The 24942-nt window shown below is 42.5% G+C and overlaps 1 protein-coding gene across 3 annotated transcripts; it reads right to left on the bottom strand.

Annotated features, from left to right (window-relative positions):
* Positions 1 to 1330: 1330 nt before the first annotated feature.
* Positions 1331 to 23597, bottom strand: BCL2L14 (BCL2 like 14). 3 transcript variants are annotated; one of them, XR_014319137.1, is made up of 7 exons: positions 22319 to 22556; positions 15400 to 15828; positions 12478 to 12693; positions 11485 to 11552; positions 10201 to 10473; positions 8776 to 9459; positions 1331 to 4745 (listed from the first exon to the last, which is right to left on the bottom strand). XR_014319137.1 is itself a non-coding variant. In XM_082780515.1 (7 exons), exons 3-7 carry the CDS (start codon positions 15818 to 15820, stop codon positions 9418 to 9420), a joined length of 1020 nt encoding a protein of 339 aa, XP_082636641.1. In that variant the 5' UTR covers positions 15821 to 15828; positions 22319 to 22436; positions 23495 to 23597; the 3' UTR covers positions 4970 to 9417. The 3 variants fall into 3 exon arrangements, 2 of the variants coding, with proteins under 2 accessions (XP_082636641.1, XP_082636640.1); XM_082780515.1 differs by lacking the exon at positions 1331 to 4745 and adding an exon at positions 23495 to 23597 and having other exon boundaries at positions 4970 to 9459; positions 22319 to 22436; XM_082780514.1 differs by lacking the exon at positions 1331 to 4745 and having other exon boundaries at positions 4970 to 9459.
* Positions 23598 to 24942: the final 1345 nt, after the last annotated feature.

Raw genomic sequence — 24942 nt, 5'->3', positions numbered from 1 at the left:
GGTGAAATAGGAAAGTCTATTCCTTAAAATTTTGAATTATGGGAAGGGATACTAATTGTTTCCTCCATTGACATCCTTCTGTCTTTGTAAAAGAGAAATGCTCAGAAGCCTGAGGTTAAACAGAAGTATAGGTTGGTCCCAAAGCCAGCATCTGAGGGAAAGTTTTTTGGTGGACAGCATGGAATGAGTTGCTCTTGCTGTTTTTCAGGTCTCTGTAGGAAACACAGGACTGTCTATTAGCGTGGGGAATGGGATTGGGTGGGAAAGAGGCAGACATTTTTTTCTGCTGCTTCATGACACTTGGCTTCTCTTACCACGTGGGTGTTTTTCTCTCCCTCATCTGATGTTTGAATCACCCTTCAGCTTTACATGACTCCAGAAAATGAGAACCAATAAGACAGGCAAGAGACATGATCCTCACCTCCCCATTGTTTGTTTCCTTGAATTAATTTTATGATGGTAATAAAATCTATCTCTTCCCATGACTGAAAAAAACACAACAGGTAAAGCACCTGTAGGAGTAACAAGGCTTGCTGATTCAGATTCATAATTTACTGCAGGTTCTCTGAGGCCTCCAACATTTGTTTTCAATTACATGGCATTTGTCTTGCTGGTGTGCACAATTAGCTGCTGTTGCTGTAACCAGGTATGGGGTGGGTTTGGTCTCTAGACTCCAGCATGTCACTAGGAGCCAACTTGGAGTAATGACAAAGATCATTTCAGAGAAGAGTTTTTTGTTTGTTTGTTTGTTTGTTTGTTTTGTTTGGTTGGTGATTGCATAGCTACACGAGACCACTCCTGATTTGAAATTAAATCTAGACTGTTTTATTCCTGTGTTATTTTGTTATTTAAAAATAAAAAAGCACAATGCACAAGGATTGTATTAAATATGATGATCCTTCCCTTTTGCTCAAAGGTGCTTTGCTACTTATAAGTCTAAAAGTCCTTGGGAGGAATTGAATTCCACATGGATCATCAAGAGTAAGAATCCAGTCATCTCTCTCTGGCTATTACTGCAGCATTATAATTGCCATATTAGTTTTATATTTAATGATTTCTACATCTGTTTCTTCCAGACAGAATAGATTCAGTGATTTGATGCATCTTTGTCTGTTCTTTTTTTATTTTTATTTTTAAACATATGAACCTAGAAGAGCTTGATACCCTATTTATAATTACAACTGCCTCTACTATTTTCACTGCAAATTTTTTCAAGAAAAAACACAGATACTAGCTATTTGGTTTGCTATATAGTTTTATTTCTGTATGCGCACAAAGAAACTGACAGTCCATCATTCTTGTCTTCTTGAGAACAGCTGCAGCAAAATGCTTAGTGTTGTAATAACTGTGAGAGAACCATTCTTCATCCATCCTTGGGCTGCTAGAAAGAGAGACCCTGAGGCCAGAAGGTAATTAGCTGGCTTGTTTTTGAGCTGAGATGCTTGATAAGGTATGTACCAAATCCTCCAAAATGAACTGCAAACTCATGTGCATATTATTAACAGCAAATTTGTTGCCATAGTGGTTTTCAGCTTACTTTACTAGAGTCACTATCTGAAGATAAAATAAAAAGACACTCTTTCTTTTTAAAGCCACTAGCAGCAGTGGGGGAAATGGTGGGTTTGATGCTGGTAATTAGAGCATTTTACAGGTTTCCCCACTCCTTTTTCCTTTGAGAGACCCTGGTCGACTTGTCCATGTGGATGTACCTGCCTATGCCCATTGCTGTGTCCTATGGTCTGTACGAGAGAAAGCAGTCTCAACCCATAATTGCCTATAACTTGCTGTTCACACCGCTGGGTACATGAGACTTTGCCTGGGATGGAATGCTGAGCATCTCTCTTAAGGGACCACTGGTAAGCAAAGAGGGCAAGCAGTTTGCTCAGTAACATTTGAGGGAGCGGGGAGGAGAAAGACATTCCAGTCCCCCTCCCCCCCCCCCAGTCAGAGGAAAATACAGTTTGTGAATCCTAAAACCTTTTTCAAAATCCGAGAGTAAAAAGCAAACTTAAGTCTTCAAAGTGATTGTGAGTCAGTCCCCTTCAAAGCACTTCCATGGATTTCTTGAAGTTTCTTTCCAGTGTGTATTCCAAACGTTTTTGTGGGGATGATAAATTCTTCCTGTCTCACATTTAATTTTGGTCCATCAAACTGGCTCTCATTTTGGTTTTTCTTCTGGCACTAAAGGCTAATTTGCCTCCTCTAATTGAATGCAGAAACTACATCTAACATGACAGCCACTACCCACTCAATAATGGGATATTGTCTTTCCCGACTTGCACTCGCCTTAATTAAAAGCAGAGAGCTGACCTCAGCACTGAACTCTACCCTATTCCTTGGTAATGCTTTTACACATCACTTCACGCTAAAGCTCGGCAGAGCACATGCAAGGTCCTGGCAGGCCAGCACTGTTTGTTTGTTTGGCATTGCTGTAAGAGCCAGGCTCGCTCAGTCCACAGGAGGTGGCTGGTGGCCGATAACTTCCTGAAACAGCTGGTGAGTGAGCCAGCTAGGGACGGTGTCCCACTGAACCTTTTGCTTGTGCGTAGAGAAGGACTTGTGTATGATGTGAAGGTTAGAAGCCATCTCAGGCACAGCAATCACAAGTTAAGAGTTTTCAATTCTTGAAAGAGTAAGGAGGAGGTTTAGAAGAAGATCCACTCTGGACTTCCAGAGGGCAGACTTCGGTCTGTTAAGGAGAATGGCTGGTGGAGTCCCTCAGGAGGTAGTCCTGAAGGGCAAAGGAGCCCAGGACGGCTGGATGCTCCTCAAGAGGGAAATCCTGAAGGCACGGGAGCAGGCTGTCCCCATGTGCTGAAAGATGAGCCAGTGTGGAAGAAGACCAGCCTGGCTGAACAGAGAGCTGTGGCTGGAGCCCAGAAAGAAAAAGAGGGTTTATGACTTTTGGAAGAAGGGGCGGTACACTCAGGAGAACTACAGAAATGTCATGAGGCTGTGCAGGGTCAAAATTAGAAGGACTAATGCCTAACTTGAACTCAATCTGGCTACTGCTGTTAAATACAATAGAAAATATTTTTATAAATACATAAACAAGAAGAGGACTAAGGAGAATCTCCATCCTTTGTTGGATGTGGGGGGAAACAGTGACGAGAGATAAGGAAAAGGCTGAGGTAATTAATGTCTTCTTTGCCTCAGTCTTTAGCAGCAAGGCCAGTTGTTCTCTGGGTAATCAGCCCCCTCAGCTGGTAGACAGGGAAAGAGAGCTGAACGGAGTCCTCGTAATCCATGACGAAATGGCCTGCTGAACCTCTTAGATGAATGCAAGTCTATGGGGCCAGATGGGATCCACCCGAGGGTACTGAGAGAGCTGGTAGGAGTGGTAAACTTTATTACTAGGTTAAAGGTTGGACTAGATGATCTTAGAGGTCTTTTCCAACCTGAGTAATTCTATGATTCAGGCACCACCAAGGATTTCCTTCAGGTCTTGCTTAACACAGAAGGTACCATGCTTGCCTACATTTCTGCCACTAGATGTGATTAGAGAACTCTCTCTGAGCAGTGCTAAGCTGCTTGGGATGCTTCTCCTCGTTTGTCTAGCCAACAGGACCAGCCTAGCAGATGTTCCTCTGGAGACACAATTTCAGGTTTGTGGGGAACGCAGAGGGGGATAAAAAGCCCTACTTAAAGTAGTAGTGTTATCCACATCTACAGTAGTTAGAACAGCTATCTGGCATGCAAGAAAATGCAGGTTCAGATCCCTAGGGAAGTGCATAACACAAATTTTCCACTGCAGTGCTGTGTGTAATGAGTATTTGCAGCAGAACCACTGCAATGGCAGACAGGAAGCTCCACTTCTGGTGTTTAACTTCCAACAACTTAGGTTCCATCTCTCTACAGCATCTTTTAGCTATGAACTCAGTTAGTTTTGCATTAGCATTCTGGCTTTGCCTGGAAAGCATCTGAGCTTTCCCTTAGAGCAGAGATAAAAGCCAGTTTGGGCATGTGTCTGCCAACAGTGACCCTGGGATAGAAAGATGAGGGAAAGACTATCCTGAAAGTCAGCATAGCGAATACAGTCAGCAAAGATGCAAGAATTTTTTTTGCAACCCATCATTTCTACTACCCCAGGCAGGAAAACACATTGTTTCTGCATCTGCACAGCAAAAAGCTCTGCTCTGACTGCAGCAGATATGCAGTGGAGCAAGTCATGGGCAAGGGAGAAAAGTTCTCTGTTGGTTAATTTGGATGGACTGCAGTAGCTCCAATCCAAGAACATCTGACCCCACCCCACAACCTGCTGTGCTAGGTATCATGCAACAGCAAGAGAGTTTCTGTCTCCCTTCCAGCGTTTACACCATCCCTGTCAAGAGCATTGCAGATAACACACAAGCAAGGCTTTAATGTTTTCTGCTTGCTTCTCACCCTTCACTCACACTGCAACGCCCCAGCTGTGAACTTTTCACCCTGAACTTGTTCCAGATTGTGAGCCTTTGCAGCAGACAAGTCATAGACCATAAATCCAGTTTTCAGACAATGGTATCTGTTTGTTATTCCCCTCATTGCTTTTCTGCAATTCACTTTTTGTCAACCTTCTGTCTACTGAAATGTATGTGTTGGTAGCACTCTCTTACCTGTGAGAAGGAGAAAAAGGAGACTTGGTTCTAAAATGATGGAGACCATCTGAAGTAGTGAGAAGACACAAGACTCACCAGCTGATTTTGGAGAAATACTGAACACACACAGCTCTGACAGCAATTCCTGAAAGCTGAAAGAAGTCCTACCCTCTGAGAGCCAGAAAAAAAAAAAAAAAAAAAAAAAAAAAAAAAAAAAAGAAAAGTAAGTAATGGAAATGTAAGATGGTTGGTTTGGGGCAAAGGCTCCAAGCTGTTTTCTGCTATTTCTTCCTCTTACTGCCTACTCACTGGAGCAAGGGGCACTGCAGCCATGAGCCAGGGTATGGCTCATTTGTAAAACATGTGTGCACATGGGTAGCGGGATCTTCTTATCTGATGCTTTAGCTGCTCCATGGAACAGGAGCCAGGACAGGTCCTGTATGTTGCTGGAGCATTGGCTCACGGAGGTCATATTAGGTCGGGAGGCAGGTCCTAGGTGCTAACACAGGCTGTCCCAATAGATTGACTGAGTTTGACACAACCCAGAAGACAGCTGCAGGATAAAATACATCCTGGAACCACCTGCAGAGGGCTAAACTCTCTCTGTGCAATGTTAATGCACGATGAAATCAGATCATTTTAAAATTAGGCTACGTGATGTAACAAATAGCTTGATGCTGAGTTGGTTAGACACACAGTAATAAAAGCCCCAAGTGACGGTGTTTTTTCTAACAGTAAACCTCTTTCTCTTTACTGTAACACCCCAAGTTGGCACCAGAGGATCCTATGATACAGAGAGAGGTATTTCTTGTGAGACACTAAAGTAAAATGAATGCATGCACAGCCAGTGTCCTTTACAACACCCCCTCCACTTCCACACACATCCAAAATGTGTGTATTTGTACACCACTAGCTTAGTCATCAGAGATTAAAAAAAAAAAAAAAAGGCAAAGACTAGTTGAGCCAATAGTAGAATTTTGCTAATTAGTGCCAGCCAGCAGCAGGGGCAACAACTTGGTGCTCAGCCTTGCTGACTACTCTCACAATAAACCAAAGCCATCACTCCAGCAAGAAGGTTAGCACAGATCCCTGCCATAAAAGGAATAGGTTGCTCTTAAAATCTAGCTGATGCGGATGACAAATGTAAGAACATCTAAATAAGAAACAGCTCACTTGGCTGATTGCCTATGCTGGCCCCTACTGCTACTGGAAAAAAAAAAAAAATCTCTCTTAACAACCCAGAGTAAAATAAAAAACAGCTGAATATCTTTTCCTAGATGGCTAGTTTTCACATTCCCATTCAAGACAGTCTGTCTTGCTGTTGGCTCCATTCTTGGCATGAAACTGGCCCTGAGGTTTCAAATTGGGGATGAGAGGCAAGTATGGTTTTAGAGCTGCTAAACCTTCTGCTTGAAAACCACACTCACATATGCAAAATTTGCACCTTCCTAAATAGCAGTCTTATTCAAGCCAAAAAATAAAAATAAAAAAACGAGCTAGCACCCAACTAATGGCAAACTAGTGTATGCCAGCAAACCAAGTCGAGTCTTGGTGTAATTAAAGTGGAATCACATCCAGTGCTTCAGAGCCAACATCTAGCTAATACGCCTGCTTTAGTAACCAATCAAATTTATAATAAAGCAGCAGCCTCCAGTGTGAGGAAGGTACAATGCCTACAATTTTTTTTTCATGGAAAAAAGATGTCAGAGAAAGGAAAGGAAGGAACATTTTGAACTTCTGGGTGAGTGCTTGCCTCTATCCCCAAATAACCCTCCTTTTGGGGACATTTGAAGTGATAAAAAAGGCGGGATATCCTTAAAAACTAAGGGAGTCTTAGATTTACAGTCTAGAGATATATGAAGTATTTCCCCAGTCCTCTGAAGAAGAGAAACAAAGCTCCCTCACTTCTGTCTTCCCCATCTTGTTTCGCACATGTGTGTCCAAACAGCAACAGTTTGCTATACATCAGTTGAAATTTTAAGGTTTATTAGAAAAATACTTGATCTTTTATAGCATATTGATCTTTTATTGCATATTTTGTACCTCCAATTAAACTGCTGATTATGACTTTCATTCAAAGTCATGATTTGTTACTAAGTTCTTTGTACAATTAACAGTTAACATGCTTGTACACACAGAATGAGTACCTGTACTAGAATGGTATCTTACTGAGAGGTAGAGAGCCCTTTCAGGAAACATTAACTGTTTGTACCAGAAAATCACAGGAGCAATGCTGTGATTTTACAGCTTCAGCAGATGTTCCTAGTTCCTTCTCCATCCACTAGGGACTTGCAGGGGATGGAAATCCAAAAGTCTTCACTTAATAGGCCTCAAATCAAGCCTCCACTTTATGAATATTTTCACTGCAACACATCTTTATTGTAAATGATACACTGTTATTTCTTCCTCTGTCACACCTACAGCTTTAAAACCTCTAATCAGATCATTTGTTTTCAGTTTTGATCTGGGGCAGGTCTTTAAGAAGCCGGGTATGTGGGCTGCTGACAGAAGCCAGCTCAGCAAGTGGGGCACAAGCACATCGGGGAGCAAACTCTCTGGACTTATTACTGGGACTTTAAACTAGGTTTGATGGGGGAAGGGAGGGGAGTTAGGAATGACAGAGAAGGGCTGGGGGACTGCCTGACACTGATGAAGATAGTAGGGAAAAACCTCTGAGTTGTCCCATAGGATTGTCCGAGGGCTCTTCAGAGAAGGTAATGACCCTGATATCCTGTCTGGAATCTCTTTCTTGCATCCCTCTAGGGCTAACTGTGCCTGCTGCTTCCCTTAAGTGCCTGTATACCAATGCACAGAGCATGGGAAATAAACAGATGAGCTCGAGATCTGTGTTTGGTCACGGGGCCACAAGATTCTGGGTGCTGGTTCATGAGGGACTTCAGTTATCCAGATATATGTTGGGAAAGTAACTCAGCCAGGCACATGCAGTCCAAATGGTTCCTTCAATGCATTGAAGATAATTTTCTGATGCAGGTGGTAGAGGAACCAATGAGGCAGGGGGGACTTCTGGATGTTTTTCTTACCAACAGGCATGGGTTTGTTAGGGATGTGAAGGCAGAAAACGTGTGTGGATAAGCATCCTTGCTCATCAACAAGATCAAAAGGAAGAGGAACGTCTATGATATGTGGGAAAAGGGCCTGTTCTCTTGGGATGAGTATAGGAGGGTTGTCAGGGCCTGCAGGGACGCGACAAGGAAGGCTAAAGCCCACCTGGAGGTGAAGCTTCCAAAAGAGATAAAGGATAATAATAAGTGGTTTTTTGTTTGTTTGTTTCTTTTTTTTTTTTTTTTTTTTTTTTTTTTTTTTTTTTTCCCCTGTTGAATGAGGGGGGTGTCCTGGTAATGGGGGATGCTGAGAAGGCGGAGATACTAAATACCTTCTTTGCTTCAGTCTTTGCTTCAAAGACTCCTCCCTGGGACTCCTGGACCCTGGAGGGAGGAGAAAGGGCCTGGGAAGTGGAGATCTCCCCGCTGGTTGATGAGGGAGTGGTTTGGGAGCGTCTGAGGGGGCTCAACACACATATCCATGGGTACTGATGGGATGCATCCATGTGTGCTGAGGGAGCTGGGGGAGGTGATCACTAGGGGCATGACCTGCTGGACAGGAACTCTGCAGAGAAGGACCTGAATGTCCTGGTGGATGACAGGTTGGCCGTGAGCCAGCAGTGTGCCCTGGTGGCCAAGAGGGCCAATGGGATCCTGGTGTGCATTAAAAGGAGCATGGCCAGCAGGTCAAGGGAGGTGATCCTCCCCCTCTACTCTGCCCTGGTCAGGCCTCACCTGGAGTACTGTGTCCAGTTCTGGGCTCCCCGGTACAAAAAAGACAGGGAGCTCCTGAAAAGAGTCCAGCAGAGGGCAACAAAGATAACAAAGGGCCTGGAGCATCTTCCCTCTGAGAAAAGACTGAGACCTGGGTCTGTTCAGCCTGGAGAAGAGAAGGCTGAGAGGGGATCTCATTAATGTTTACAAATATCTTAGGTGTGGGAGATTTGGCCAACCTCTTTTCAGTGGTTTGTGGGGACAGGACAAGGGGCAATGGCCACAAAATGGAGCACAGGAAGTTCTGCACCAACATGCGAAATAACTTCTTCATGGTAGGGGTGACAGAGCAGTGGAATAGGCTGCCCAGGGAGGTTGTAGAGTCTCCTTCTCTGGAGATATTTAAGGGCTGTCTGGACACCTACCTGAACATCCTCTTCTAGGGAACCTGATTTGGCAGGGGGGTTGGACCCAATGATCTCTTGAGGTCCTTTCCAACCCCTACAATTCTGTGATCCTGTGAAATGATGGAAAGCGGTTTGGCCAGCTCTTTCGCCTGTTCTCTCAGTACACTTGGGTGGATCCCATCTGGCCCCATCGACTTGCATATATCTAAGTGCAGTAGCAGGTCACCAAACATTTCCTTGTGGATTATGAGGGTCACATTCTACTCCCCATCCCCTTCCACCAGCTCAGTGGAAGTGAAAGTGGACTGGATCACAGTCCAGTGATTCTTGACTGCACACTGATATTTTCCTCCGGTTTGCATTTCAACATCCATCTGTAGGAGCAGTGGCAAGCACCTCTACTCAGAAAGGTACCTGAAATCACTATCCATGGGACTGAATGCTGCAGAGTTGGAAGTGCCTTCATATCCTTTAAAAAGCACTTCTGCATCAATACCAGTTTTGAGGAAGTGCTATTGTACCCATCAGACTTAGCCATGCAAGAGTCCAACATTCCATGTGAAAAATAAAAATACATAGCCATGGGAACTGGATTGTGGTAAGATCCTCATGTTCCTTAACTGAAGGTTCATGCACCCTGAAGAACGCATTCACTCACATTTATTCTACTTCTTCCTGATCCAGTGAAGTCACAGCCTTCTCCTGTAACAGAGAAAGAAAACTTAAAATTATAAAAGCAATTATGACCCTCATCCTAAATTCAGATCTGCTGGGGTCAGTCAGTAGGTTTGCCAGTAGGATTTCCTGACCTCACGTGCCGTCTGTTTCCATGGATGTACACTTTACAGCACTTCATGAAGCACAAAAGGACTAAGATCTCTGTTGCAAGTGCCTTACAACAACAAAGCCAGGCAAATAAGCTACAAAGGACAGCAGCTCTGCACCACTGCTGGCCAAAGGGCACCTCTCACTGCTGGCTTTGAAAGTGGGATATGAAGATAAATGGGTGCCTTTGTGTACAGAGAGGTGGACATATACAATACTGTAAGGGCAGACTGTATGAAGTGCTGAACTGCTACATTGTCCCCAGAACTTGCCAACAGCAGACTTTTAGGGGAGAAGTTTAAGATTAGGTCAAGCATGTAGTGAAGTTTCCTGGTGTTTCTCTCAGCCTTCAGCTACATGTATTTGCTGAAGTCAGCCTGCACCAGGAATAGTGCTTTATATTCAACAGCCTTCCACGAATGTCTCCTATTGATTTTGAACCTATGTAAATAAAAAGCTTGCAGCATAGAAGATGTCTTGCAGGAGGAAGTCCACAGCTTAAATACATACTGTGTTAAAGAATACCTTTATAGCTTGTTTTGCAGCTGGCCTATGCCAGTTCTATGAAAGTATGGTACTTCTATACTATGCTCAAGTCAAGGGAGACAAAACTCATACCCATCCTCCCCGGTCACGAATCCACGGACTGAAGTGTTCTCTGAGGTACTTTGATCCAAAACCCATGACCAGGTTCATAGGATGGTTGTCCACAGCAGTAAGTCTGGTGGCAATTTCGAGCGTGAAGGCAACTTTGGCACATTGTAGCTGACTTTCTGTCTCATTTGTTGAATCTGCTGAGACATCCTCCAGGAATGTATCAGTGACCCTCTCAAAGAAGGTGTAGGACAACATGTCTCTGAATTGCTGATAGAAAGTCCTGTCCTTTTTGAACTGAAAATAAGAATAAGGATCAATTAAACTGAGCCACTTCTATTGTAATTTGTTTCCCTATCCCACTGGGAAAGGAGAGCATCTCTAGATAATATATGCAATACAGTCTATTTGTGGTGTTGAATGGAAAAGATGATACACAACCCCACACCTCACTGCACAGCTGTTCCTTCAGGCTCTGGAGGTGTCGCTAAGATTTTTCAGGGTTTTATTATTTATTTATTTATTTATTTGCATTTGAATGAGAGAAGCAGAGAGAGAAAAAGGCAAAAAAAAGTGTGACACTGATATGGAGACTTGCGTGTGAGGAGGCAGGAGCAGTGGGAAGATGACACTAAAGGTTATGAGAAGTGCTGGCAGCAACTGCTGTCCTAACCTCCATTTGCTCAATCTTTGTGACACTTCTTACCTTATCTAAGAACCTCTCTGCTGCCAGAGCAGAACATGTCCTCCATGTGGGATGATACTGATACAGATCAGAAGGGGCAGCTAATGAAGGGCATTAGAGAATGTGTATCTGTATTTTTAATAGAGAAGACAACCATTCCTAATAGTGGACACGTGCAGAGATTTTTGTATAGCTTTTGTGCATGGTTCTCAAAATGCATTCAGAATTATTTCTCTTTCTATACAGCAATTCTTAGAATTGTAGAGTTTCCCTTCCTTCACTGAGAACAACTCATATGCCAAATTTAACACAAGCACAGGAGTTTCATGGAGTTAGTCAGGTGCTCAGTGTCCTATGAAACTCAAAGTGAATGAGTCAAGTGACTCTTTGAAATATACCACCTTTTTGTTGTCTTCCTCCTACACCCCAATTGAGATCTTTGCTAGTCTTCTGGTCTTAAGAAAGGTTTCAGAATGAATGGTTAAGGCTTCAGAAAGCCCTAAATGTGGAAAGAGGTCAGGATAGAGACAGAGAGCTAAGTTACAAAACATTCACTCTCAACAGAAGTGTAATCTCTGTCTCCCACTCTAACCTGTGTAGCTCCTGAAAACAGAAATACTTACCTTTTCTTCTAGTTGATCCCCTGATTTTCTTAACAGTGCAACTATTTCTTGTATTGTCTTTTCTTCATCTGTTAAAGAGAAGAGACGGCATAAATATCACTGCTTTCTAGTAGGATCCAGATAGCAAACCATTGTGAAAGTCCTTCTGTCAATTAATCATGAAAAGAGCTGCTATTTTGTGGCAAATTCACATAGAGTTGTGTATCCAGGCTTTATGCAGAAGCTCACTGTTCTAGTCTGTGTGGAGCAAACAATGGTCTTTTTCCATCTGCATGATATTTTGCTCCAGTTAAGAATTTGGGAAGGAGCATGGCTTTAGCATCCCAGTGCCAGCTCTGCATGCTTTGAGGTATGGCTGGTAACAAGACAGAACAAAGGGGAAGCTAGCAGAGGCCCAAGAAAACAGGCAAAATTAGAGGGGAAAAAATCCCCTCATTGTTACCAATTACACCTTCCATGACTCATCAGAACAAACTTTGGGTTTGCTGGATTAAAGAAAATGTAAGCATGGCTGGCTACTTTTTGCAACCAGAAATTTCCAGGAAGCTTGCATTAAAACCTCTGCAGACACCGCAGAAAACCATCAGTTCACACTTTTAACAGGTTGCTGATCAATGTTGTCCCCTCTCTAAAGAGAGACTGACCAAGATATCATTGCCCTATGACAGGTCTTTGGCCTTAGAGTCCCAGTGTATTATTCTGTCCCTAACTCCTATCACTGCTCTGTCACCTTCTGTCACTTTGCTGCCATTCTCCTTTTCTTATGTCACACTTCCCTGGATTGTTAATGATGTTCCCTTTAATTGCAGTAGCAGGCAGCAAAAGGAATACCTGAACTGTGGGGAACAGAACAGGAACAAGCAGAACAAACTTCCCTCTTCACAGCATCTTACCAGAGAGTTCTTGAGTGCATCACCATACCTGGAAAAAACATCCTGGTGTGCAATACCAACCTAATGACCTGCCTACGAGAAGGAAATTCTTCATCCTTACCATTTCCTTCACTCTCATTTCCCTCAGCAGTATCTTTGCCATCTTCTTCCAGAGACTGGGAATGCACCAGCATCTTGAACATCACACCTGAAGGAGATGACTGAGGTCTGGAAGTAACGAGCTTGGCAAGTTTGTCTGCAATGTGGTCAACATCAGCTTTTTCACCTGATTGGGAAGGAAGGTGGTCCGCAATGTTGTTGACATCTGCTTTTTCATCTGATTGGGAAGGAGGGTGAGAAATAAAGATGGCAATTAATCTTTCCAGGAAATAATTCGGAGATTTACTTGTTTACATGCTCCCTGAGGTGGAAGTACCCTGAGGATACCAAGAGAGATATTTTCCCAAGCTGGGGCTTTGTTGTTGCATGAGATCAGCTGGTAATAATTTAGAGAGGTAAGTAATGCATTACAACCCATCTCTAGTATTTGAGCAGCAGCTAGCTATACATAGACCATACAGAAGCAAGTGTAAGCATTGCCCTCTAGCATACATCCTTGCAACTCAGATGAACATCCTATCGTAAGAAACAGGAGAGTACTGCTCTACAGGATTGTGAATCTTAGACCTTGATATGAGTGTGATATTGCCCATAACTAGTTCATCTATAGCCCCAGATTCAGGAAAGGCACCGTATTTGAATGCTCTTTCCTTGTTCCCACAGGTTGATCCTGAGCTAAGGAGAAGCAGACCACTACAGAGGCACCTCTAGCACAGAAGCTTCTCATGTCTTCAACACTCTTGTGTTTGGACATGAATACTGGGAGAACCCATCACCTGGCAGCCAAACTAGCTTTATCCACCTTGCGTACTGACCTTATTCAGGACCCCCACTGTCTGAAGACATCACTTGGTGAGGGGATTCTACAGGGGATCCTGCTAAAGTAAGGAGAGCAGAAAGAGCTGTTGCAAGGCTTGCTTCAGCTAGAAAGTGCTCTTTTTCACAACTAGCCTCATGGAGCTTGCAAAACTTGTTCTCTCCTCAGTGGCAGCTCCTGTGTGATCAGCAGGCAGTGAGACAAGCTCAGCTGTGGCCTGACCCACAGCACATGCAAAATTCACAGGCAGAGTGTATTGTGAGGGCAGCAGGGGTTAAGGTGGCCAATAAAAACTGCATTTCAAGGGTGGTGAATCAACACCCAGACATTTCCTTCTCTTTGTCTGCATGCAGAGTGGCTAAACTTCTAGGAAGGGGATTGGACTCTTTGTGACAGCTTATGATTATGACTTCAGAAACCTAAGAATAGGCAACTGTTTTTTAATAGAGCAAGCTGTCTTTTTAGGCAAGTGATCCCCCAAAGCATCACCATTTGCTGCCGAATGGCCTGGCCAAGCTTGCTTCTCAGTTGTCAGTAGTGTAAGTTACAAAAAAATATGTTTTAGGAATCAGTCCAGAATCTGTCCAAGGGCAGGTAAAGTCTGTATCTGAAGCCAAGCACTGTCTCCAGGGAGGTTAACACAAAGCACAGTGAGGTGTTATCTTGAGGCCATGCTTCCACCTGCAGGGACAGTGGCCATGTATTGGCAGGACCATTAAGCAGTTGCCCACAAACTCTTGAGAGCTTTTCTTGACAATGTAAAAATGAAATTGAAATAAAAATGGACACAATGAGTGTGATACTTGAATCAAGACCATGGAAAGTTATGGTCATTTCACCCTAGAAAAATGAATTGGGCTGAGACAGGGACCCTTTCTTGAGAGATCCAGCTGGGTTTGGCATAGGGATAATTGTGGGCTTGGTGGGCAGGAGCTGCTCCAGGACAGTTAATCTAATCAAGGATGGGGGATAATCTTTAGAAATATCTTTACATGCAGTGAAATAAGAGAGCAACTGCTGTGACACCAAGGGGTCAGGGAGACGACAGGATCAGCTTGGGACAAATTAGACAAACAACCCCCTATTATTTATATGAATACAATATGACAACCTATCATACACTGCATATGGCTACTTAATGGGGACACTTCACCATCCTCTCTGTCTTTCATGAGAGGTTAAGGTATTAGTCATTTTCTAGAGCAGAAAAGGTAAATGATCATTGTCTACAGTGCAGCACTCTATGTGCAGCTGGCTTTGGAGGCGAGGGTGCAGGGAGTGTAGGTGGATGGGATCCCCAAATGCAGGATGTATTCCTGTTACCCAACACCTCTTCTTCCAGCACATGGGAGGGTCGGTTTAGACTTGATATGGAAAACTCTCTCCACAGCTTTCTTAAAATGAAGACATGTTACCTTCCCAACCTAGCCTCAGACCACACATTATTTTTTAAGCCTGCCTCCTCAGTCAGGATCTATATGTGAGAGGAATCCTGTGGCAGGAGTAGCAACATGTAAAGGAGATTTATATAACTGTGGAAGACTGTTTCCATTTAAGGTACACAGTGGAATTATGAGAGGCAGTCCAGAGACATGAACTACTCTCTGCTTGATGCTGGTTGCCTCAAATTGGCAACTTTGCTAGCACTTTGGTTTCTTGTTAACAACAAAGCTAGCACTTTGGTTTCTTGTGTGGAATATATGTCCCATGATAAAGCCCTTTGAAAAAGCCTTCAGAAAACTTCTCTTCTTTGATTTCTTGTGTGGAGGTTTTCAGTTTGGCCAGTGTTTCACAGTTTCTTTCTAACCAGGTATAAAAATTAAAGGCCAATGCTCATAAAAAGCAACCTGTATGATTGTATGATATTTATCACCATATGATGAAAAACCAAACAAGTGAGTCACAACCATGAATATTGTATGCAAGCACTACTGAAGATCTAGCAATCTGACTTCCTAATTGGAAATCAAAAGAGCTAGTGTAAGATGAGCAAAAAGTGACAGAAGCCTTTTTCCTTTTCCTGCCTTTCCACAGGCCCTGAGTCATTTAAGCTATTTAGAGAAAGATTTAAGAACAAACTGCAAAAGAAAGAACAAAAAGACATACTTGTCTGATGATGACAACTCTTTACTGAAAGGCTCTCAGTGCATGTACCAAAAGTGCAACTTTCAGGTACAGAAGTTTTTTGGGGCTTTTCCTGCTCTGCTCTGCTGCAGAAGAAGGGTAGACAATATCTTGATAAATGTTTTTGTTTTCTTTTCTTTTTGCTGTGCTGCTTCCTCATGCCACTCTGGAATTCCAATGTTTGACTTGAACCGTCTTTTCCCCCTTGATGATGAATCTCTAATTCACTCCTGATTAAGGATGATGATTTTGGTGCATTTGTCTCTTTTTTCAGAAGTTTCTTGTATCTGCTGGCAGACAACCGCCGCTGTGCATAGGCCATCAGGATCTTGTATTCTATGCTGTCTCGCTCATTGTCTTCCAGCGGTATTTCTTCCATACTGACATCATTTGGTGAAGACATCTCAGTCCCTGCAAGAACATATTTTTAGTTTTAAGTTAGGGAATAGCCTGTTTTTCGTAAATACCAACCAATACTTAACCATTTCTACAGAACTTTTCACTGAACACCTTATAAACCTCAGTGATGGCAATATTGCAGTACCTGGAAACCAGTGTTTTCTAGAAAGTGAATTTGGTTACTGAGTAACACTGCAGATGGCAATTAAAGCAATAGAAGAATTGGAACAAGATATATGCTACTTTGCTCTTAGCTGCATTTGGTTCATGAAAGTATTTTTCAATAATTGCTCAGCCCAAGTGCATTTTACATTTCATTGTTTGGTCTTACTGCAAGAGAATAAGATAGTTTACGATATGAAAAATTTGCCTGAAACACTTGAGGCATGTTTAAAAGAAAAAAAGTAGCTCAATTCAGCAAACACATAAACTGACTCAACCCTAACAGTAGCTTTTTTTTAAAAAATTATTTTTATTTTTTTTTGGAGAAAGATCAGCATACAGGTGGCTTAGATAGGAAATATGAAAAATATAAAGGAGTATTCAATAACTGGGGTGCAGTTCAGGAAAAGAAGAAATATCGTAACAATAATATCTGATTATCAGGATAGAAAGAAAAATGATTTATCAAAGCACTGCACAGGAAAAACCCAGACTGTGCTCAGATGATGCCACAAGGCCAGCATATAACTAAACACAAATTCTGCTCTCATGGGAAGCTTCAACAAGTTTGGGCCCTGGATACTCTAGGTAGGACTAGGAAAGCAATAAAAAACTAGCACAAACATTAGGAAAAACTTTGATATATATATAATGTTCTCAACTGTTCCTTCACTTTAGGGGACCTGAGTCAATAATCTTGTGTGCTTGACTGTGTGCAATGAATAGGATGGTGGCACACAACTCTTGTAACTTGTACTTGTTCATATAAACATAACAATCCCACAGCATGCACATACATTTTTCCATCTCCTGGCATCCCTTTGCACTGTAATAGAACAAGACACCATCCTGCTCAGCATGGAACACTCTTACATGTTTGCTTTGCACTAGACTCCTTTGCCACCTGGCCTCTCTGAAGCCAGAGAAGAAGAAGGAAGAAATGGGAGTGCTCCACTGTGATGCAGCCACCCAGCTGCTGTGCTTTTTTGATTCCTAAAAAGGTCCCTTCTGCAGAGGCCAGGTGTGGTTTTAGTCATTTGAGCAGGCACCCCTGACCACTGACAGCAGGCTCTCTGCAAAATTTCTGTTAAATGACCCACACAGACAAAGTCAAACAAAACTACGGTCTTATCCAGAACCTGTCACTGGGGTCTCTGTTGCCAAAAAGCCAAAATAGGAGGCTTCCATTCCTGCTGCCTTCTCTTTAACAAGTACCAAATTCATACATACTTGGACTGAGAGAAACAAATTTAAGTTAATTTCTTTCTGTCTGGAATATCATTCAGCTATTTGATGCTTTGAATAAAACACTCTTGCTGATATACCTCCAACAGGATGCTCATATCCTAAGCAGAGAGACTCACATTTGGGAGTGAAACAAAAGCACATACACACAGACACACACATATATGCATATAGCTGAGTCCAAAGGAAAGCCACTGGGAACAGGATGCCTGGCTCCCTATGTATTTTTAATTTCTGCCCATGGGACTGTACCTCCTAATTCAGCATTTTGTGCCACACAACAGAGCAGCTGTTCTGTAGGAAGCAATTTTCTTAGTGCAGCCTTGTTCTGCAGGCATCTCCAGACACCACAATGGCAGTGCCACAGTAAGTGGTGACTTTGTTCCTTCAGAGATGCTGGGAGGAAAGGCTTAGAGGCAGTATGATTGCCAGGCCTGCAGTTTAATTGCAGATCACCTGTCTTTTCAGTGCAGAGTTCTTAAGTTACTAGAGGTTTCCCTCAAACTCCAGAAAACAAGTTCCAGGTTTACAATCCTCTGTGTTTTTTGTTTGTTTGTTTGTTTGTTTGTTTGTTTTAATCACCCTCAAAATTTCTTTTTCCTAAGTATGAGGGTGAAATAATCTATATATGTACATTTGAAGCACCAAGCCTTTATCTGGTGTCAACCATCCTAGTCCCATGAATTATACTCCCACAGGAGTACACAGCAGAGACAAAAAAAAAAAAAGGAGATAAAAATAAAACTTTTCCTTACCAAACATAGGAGCATCAGAGATTAGACCAACTTCAGCCCCCTGGCTTACATGTGCTCTTAGTTCAGCACTGTCCTTACCAGGAAAATGGAAGGGGATGAGAGAAGGGAAGGGAAGGGAAGGGAAAATGAAATTGAGAAATATCTGAGGAAGAAACCTGGGAGTGTTGCATTATAGGTCCAGTGTGGTTCCTCTTACCCTGAACTGCTAAATGTATTAATGCAGCTCATAGTCTGCATTCCATTTTAGAAACTATTTTTTGCTGAAGAGAATGGACTTTTCCAGACACTGTGCAGGAGTATCACTAGCTTCCACAGTCACTTTAGGACAGCCTAGAGCAAAACACTAAGGAAATTAGAATGCGAATAATGTGACTGGGAGAGGTGGACAGAAACAGAGGGGCAAAAAAAAAAAAAAAAAAAAAAAAAAAAAAAACAACCAAAAAACCACCACATCTGCTGGTAGAAAAAAAAGAAAGATGGCTTGTTTCTCTCTCAGGAAACTGTTATGTTAATTCACTCCACAACTGAACCTAAGTGTGATTTCCCAGTTGTGCTCGAGTTAAAACTTGGCTGTAGAGATAAAAATCAAATAAGAGTTCAAAGGTTGGTGTCCTAAACAAGGCTAAGTGCAGCCTGATAGTAGGAGGTGGAGTATTATTACAGCTTCCTGGTACATAATGTCAAATAAGCACTTACACACCAGATGCAGCTGTACAGATAAACCCACACCTTGCTCTGATGGGAAATTCCTGAGAAATGAAACTAATTATTTTGGTTAAAAAGTGACATAGGAGCTTCCATACTGGGACTTTTTTGAGCACAGCTGCCTTGGTAAGAAATTTCACCCCTGTGTATCCAGCTAGGCCGAGGGAGCCTAAAAGGAGGACATGGAGTCACAGTGTATTGGTCATGTATGCCATTATTCACAGAGAGCAAAAAAAGTAGATATCACCAAATGCTGGTGTTTGAAAAGCAGAGTGCCAGAAATGAACCTGTTTTTCAATTCATTTTAAAGTGTGAAATCTTTATTGGAGGCTTATGACTCTCCTTAGAATTATTTCTTCATATTATAACCACATTATTTTCCTAATATCCTATCTCATATGGGCCAGAGATGAGACAAGCCTTTTCCAGCAGGAGCACTAACTTTGCATGAACTCTCTCAGAAATGAGATTCTATTAAGAAAGTTTTATAATGCAAGCATTGATCTGGTTTGACAAGTGCTTGGAAGTCCTGCTAAAACCAGAATCTGCATATTATTTCCTAGGATGATTAAAAGAAACTTGGAGGATCAGATGATGGAGGGTAGCAGCACAGTCTCATTCTGTCTACTTAAAAACTCTGGTCTAAATTATTTATCTTCTGAGCTTGCAGGCTTCAGAGGAAGCACTATTACCCCATCCTGCTTCATTTTCCTCCAGACCTTTTCTTTCCATTGCCAAATGTTACATCCATATGAGATTTCCCAGCATATTGAAAGTGAACTGCCAACTCTCCTAAGGGTATGTTAAACTATAACCCACCATCCACTTCAAGACTTGTCTGCCAGAAAAAAAATTAAAATAAAAAAAATAAAAATATACACAGACTTCTGTGAGGAGCACTACTAACAAAACCTGGCTTCCTCTCTGGATTCTCTGTGAACCCATCACAGCTAAAAGTGCACCCCATGAGGCCACACAAATACCCCCAAAACTTGTAGCACTGTACCTCCACCCTGGGCTGTCTGCAATGACATTTATCTAAAAGCTTGAGAAGTCCTTTATACGAGGCTTAGCTGGCAGGACACAAAGAAGTAACCCTAAAGAAGACAGATATTAGCAATGTGATTGTTCAGTCTTTCTTAGGAAGGCATGTGAAAACAAGACTCTGAGGCTCATGTCTGCATACATGGGGAAAAAAATGGGGGGGGGGGGGGGAAGTGTATCGTGGAGGTTCAAAAGTAGGTGAAATAAATTCTGATTTGGAGGGTGTCCAGCTATAGGCCTGTATTTGGCAAAGCTGTAAAACTGGGGCATCTTGGCTATGCTATTTTTTTACTTTGTTTGTATTGTTGTTAATTGTTAATAGCAGGCAGCAAGTATAGATACAAAGCATAGAATTATAGAATCATTGGGGTTGGAAAAGACCTCCAAGATCATCTGGTCCAACCATCACTGTATTACCACTATCACCCACTAAACCATGTCCCCAAGCACCACGTCCAACCTTTCCTTGAACACCCCAGGGATGGTGACTCCATCACCTCCCTGGGCAACCCGTTCCAATGCCTAACTGCTCTTTCTGAGAAGAAATGTCTCCTCATTTCCAACCTGAATCTCCCCTGGTGCAACTTGAGGCCATTCCCTCTATTCCTATCACTAGTTACCTGTGATAAGAGACAGACCCCCAGATCCCCACACCTTCCTCTCAGGTAACTGTAGAGAGCAATAAGGTCTCCCCTGAGCCTTCTCTTCTCCAGAGAGAAGAACCCCCAGTTCCCTCAGCTGCTCCTCACAGGACTTGTGTCCCAGGCCCTTCACCAGCTTCGTAGCTCTTCTCTGGACATGCTCCAGGACCTCAATGTCCTTCTCGTAGTGAGGGGCCCAAAACTGAATACAGTGGACTACTGTACAAGTCCTCTTGGCACATGGTCACCCATGGTCAAACCCGGGGCTGTCCAACTCATATTTCCCAAGCCTCTACTCTTCTTCTGAACCTTCTACCATGTGTCCTGTCCTTCCCTCTCAGATGCCCACAGAGCATGGCATCTGCAGGCAAGCTCTCCCATTGCTTCTTCTGTGGGGAGGTTCCTCTCGCTGTATCATGGAGATTTTCCTCCAGAAGGCTAAGGGACCTCACACAAGCCAAAGTCAAACAATGTCAGTGCTGAACCTGATATTTGACTCAGTTCTTTGTCATGTGTCCTTTCACCAGCACCAGTAGACCTCAGAGAAGCACGGGTAGCTGAAGGTGGTTCTGCAGGAAGAGGAGGCAACACCTGCTCTGAAAGGCATGAAGGCAGATGAAGCAGAATGGAGAAGTGAAAGAGTCACCCCCTGACCCCCCTAAATTATTGTTAGCCTAAGCTATTCACGTCTGATCTGCTGCTTCTCTCCCAGCCAGTAAAGACAGAAGTGCAGTTGCTGCCTGGGACACCGGTTATGAATAAACCATGTTATATCTGAGGCAATGCTGGAGAAAGACCTTACCATTAAAAACACCACCATTTACCTCAGTGACTCATCCCAAGTGTGGGTCCTTCCCCTCAGCTCTACTCTCACATATAGAGGGGCAGACTGGGGAACTTGGCACAGGAGGCTTCCATGCAAGGGGAAGCAACAGCCAAGACTACTCCAACAGCAGTTCAGGCTAGATCCTTTTCTCTGTGGGGATGACCTGAAATTACTGGCAGTTCTTGTACAGAAAAGCAGAACTATTGTGGGTTTCTGTAGTTCACTCATATGTGAGCAGACCACTTCACTGAAACAGTATGTCATGTGTATTGACCCACTAATTCTCACAAAACCCTTATCAGATTTGTATTGTCTGTCCAGGAGAGGCTGTGCTGTTTTAAACTGTACAAAGGCTGTGGAAAGTTGGTTTTACACATGAGACCACAGGAAAGGATCTCTCCTCATGGTACTGCAACACAGTCACCTCTAGGATGGAAAGCAATGACTTGCAAACTGCAGGATTATCTGCTACTTATTAAATCTTAACTGAACAGGACACCACAGAATTAGCAAACATAGTGTTATACAAGCATGACACAATAAACATCCCTAGTGACAACAGATTTTTCATGAGCACTGCTGTGCAATAGACACAATGCATGCTGTATAGAAAGGTCAATGCTGATGTATGTCTTTCAAAAGAGAAGTTATCTGCTGCTCTGTGGCTGTCGAGAGGTACTTCCCTCATTCAGGGATGAAAGGCTGTTCAATGCTCAGCCTCTAGAAGAGAAATGATGCACTACCTGGCTGCACAAATTTACTGGGGTACTCCTGAATTTTAAATTCAGTTGTCCACAGCTAAAACATTTAGTGTGGTTGGAAAAACAACAACAACAACAACGAAAAAACAACCTTGCTGTCATTGGCTAGGTCTGTCAAACTTTCTTTTGAAAAGCACACCACCAACAGCGGTGAGGCCTGTATGGCAGCTCCAAAAGTCCTAGGGCAGTACCTTCCCTTACTTTTTGACTTCACAGCTAAACCTGAAAGAACATTGTTCTGAATTAGCCATGATAAATATAGCAGTTTAATCTATATACAAATAAGAGCCTTGTGCTGGATTATGGACAATCAAGCATTACAGAAGAGAAACTAAGTTCAGAGAAGAAAAGGGTGCTTATTACCTTCCAGGTCTATTGCACCAGCAACACTGCGTGCCTGATGATCTGACTTCTTTCTCCTTTTCTTCCAGTGGTTACTCTTTTTTTTCGTTAGAACCAGCCTTGTAAGCACAGCAGTTCCCTTTAGGGGAAATAAATAAGTAAATAAAACAAAGAATTTAACTTATTCTATTGACTATTTTAAGCCTTCCACTAAAACATATATACATAAGCTTTCCCTAAGACAGTCACTGCACTTTCATTAAAAATGTGCCAGTACACTTCCTTATGTGAACAGAGTTCAAAAATGCCAGCTTACTTATAGGAGGCAGGAAGGGTGGGGCCTGCCCCCTGCACTTGTGAGTGGTGCTGAGCAGCATGCCAGGCAGGGGACAAAGTCTATCGCTGCTTTGGGCTTCTGGACGAATACAATCTTTTTTTTTTTTTTCTTTTTTTCTTATTTTTTTTTCATGGTACAGGTTGAACCAAATAATCATTCTGATCCAGAAGAAGGTTTTTAAAGTGTTTTGAAATCAGTTGTACCTCTTCTATAAATAGCCATATACTATTCTATACTTTTTCATATGCTGTTGACTTTTTTTTTCCCAAAATCACATTAAACATTAGTTAGATAAGATAGTTAAGGTTGTTGCAACAAGTGACACTGTATTGACTCTCTTGGACTTTGCTCCTGTAGCTATTGTAACTACTATGGTCCAAAATGGTGATTTAGTTACCTGTACAAATAACTACAAATTAATCTACAAGTCCATTTTAAGAGGGCTTTTCACCATGCCAGTGATAATTCCATTTTCAAAATAAGCTTGTAGATGAAGTTGCAAGCTAGGAGGGATTGGATGAATGGGCAAGAGCCTCATCCCACAGCCTGAGAGGGTGAACTCTTGAATCCAGTCTCATTTCAGTAGTGCCCAGTGCCAGGGGACAAGAGGCAGTGGGCACAAACTGGCAGACAGGAGGTTCCCTCTGAACATCAGGAGCCCTTCTGTGCTGTGTGGGTGATGGAGCACAGGCACAGGTTGCCCAGAGAGGTTGTAGAGTCTCCTCCTTGGAGATCTTCAGAAGCCACCAGGACATGGTCCTGGGCAGCCTGCTCTGGGTAGCCCTGCTGGAGCAGGGGCTGGGCCAGACAGCCTCCAGAGGACCCTTCCCACCTCAACCATTCTTAATTCTGTGATTTACCTGTGGAGGAGAGAGTTTCAGTGGGTACAGGCTGGTTTCTCACAGGGAAGATGTCTCTTCAGGGAAGTGCCTTAGTCTCCAAGTGTTGTAAGGAACATGCCTGTCTGCTGACTTTCCTGCAAAGTGAAGAATTTGCTCATTGGAACAGCAATATAAACAGCCAAATTTTGCATTTCCGGGGCATAGTGACTTGGAGTTCCCTTTGACTTTACTGGCTTATAGAAGCTTTTTGTTCATGTTCATTGAAGCTTTCCATTTCCTTCCTTTTTTTGCCATGGCCAACTGACCTCTGAGCAGTAACAGCAGATGTAAAGCCTGCGTGTTAACAATCTGTCATTCTGTGCAGTGAAAAAAGTTAGTTTTCATTTTATTTTTAAACATATCGTACCCCAATGAACAACATACTTTCTCCAATACTAAGAGGAAGGTAAAAAAAAGCAGTATTTCATGTCCAGAAAAGGGATGGGCAGCCTGAGCAGATGTGGCTGTATGGAAAGGCTCAGTCTGACCAGGGCTCCTCTTTCCACTCTTGTAGTATCTTTTCCAAACAAACAGAACTGAAAGCAGTCGCAGAGGAAGCAAGATAAATGTAAAAGAGAAACTCTCATAGATGTAGTGCAAAGCCTTTTTCATGTGTTTTAATTACTTTTTGCTTCACTGTACTTCTCTGTTTTACTGACTCTGCTTTTTCTACCAAGAAAACTTATTTTAATAGCCTTTCCTGAAAGAGGAGAGAAGTGCAAACATTGTGAATAATGGCAGTATAATTCCCCGATTTACAGGTGGTTCACATTTCGCTTCTCTTTCAGTTCTCGGTCCCTTCATGCTATTTCTTAATTTATGACTAGGTTCTCTGTCTTGCTTGTATTATGGGTCTTATATTGTTGTTGTTGTTGTTATTATTATTATTATTGTTGGATTTTTCTTATTATTATTATTATTATTGGATTCTTACCTTTTATGTTGCCTTATATCTTCTGTCTTCTGCCCCTTTTTTAAATGTTTCATTTACCTTTGGATATCCAGCCAAGCATGTCATATTGACTCATGAAGTTCTCTAAAGGGGAAAATCTGCTTTAATTCCTTTTTGTTTCTTTGTTTTTCTTGTCACACCTTAGGAATTTAAGTTGGTTATAAGCTACTTTCAGTTTTGTCTCAGCTTACTTTCCAGCTTAAAATCCTTGATATCTCAACTTTTGATTTCCAGTCTGCAAAAGGACATTTAAAAATAAAACCATTGCTCCCACTGCCTTCCAGAGTGCCTGTGGTGATTGAGTTTTACTCTACAAGCTGGGCCAAAATTATAAGAAGCCCCTCAAAAACTGGAAGGAGCTTGAGATCTCTGGTGACAGAAGCTAACTGTTTTCAGGAGGGAAAATAAAGAGGAAAAAACTGTTTTGAGAGATGGAAAGTCTTGTTCTACCTAAAGGAGGTTTTCCTGAATGAAG

The sequence above is a fragment of the Aythya marila genome (assembly GCF_965140915.1).
Source record: "Aythya marila genome assembly, chromosome: 1".
Taxonomy (NCBI): domain Eukaryota; kingdom Metazoa; phylum Chordata; class Aves; order Anseriformes; family Anatidae; genus Aythya; species Aythya marila.
This window is presented reverse-complemented; position numbering and strand designations above follow the sequence as displayed.

Coding starts and splice junctions, on each gene's coding strand:
- BCL2L14 (XM_082780515.1), bottom strand. CDS start 15,820: ATGTCTTCACCAAATGATGTCAGTATGGAAGAAATACCGCTGGAAGAC. Junction 11,553..12,477: donor AAATGAGAGTGAAGGAAATG/GTAAGGATGAAG, acceptor TCTCTTTAACAG/ATGAAGAAAAGACAATACAA. Junction 9,460..10,200: donor TTCGTGACCGGGGAGGATGG/GTATGAGTTTTG, acceptor TCTCTGTTACAG/GAGAAGGCTGTGACTTCACT.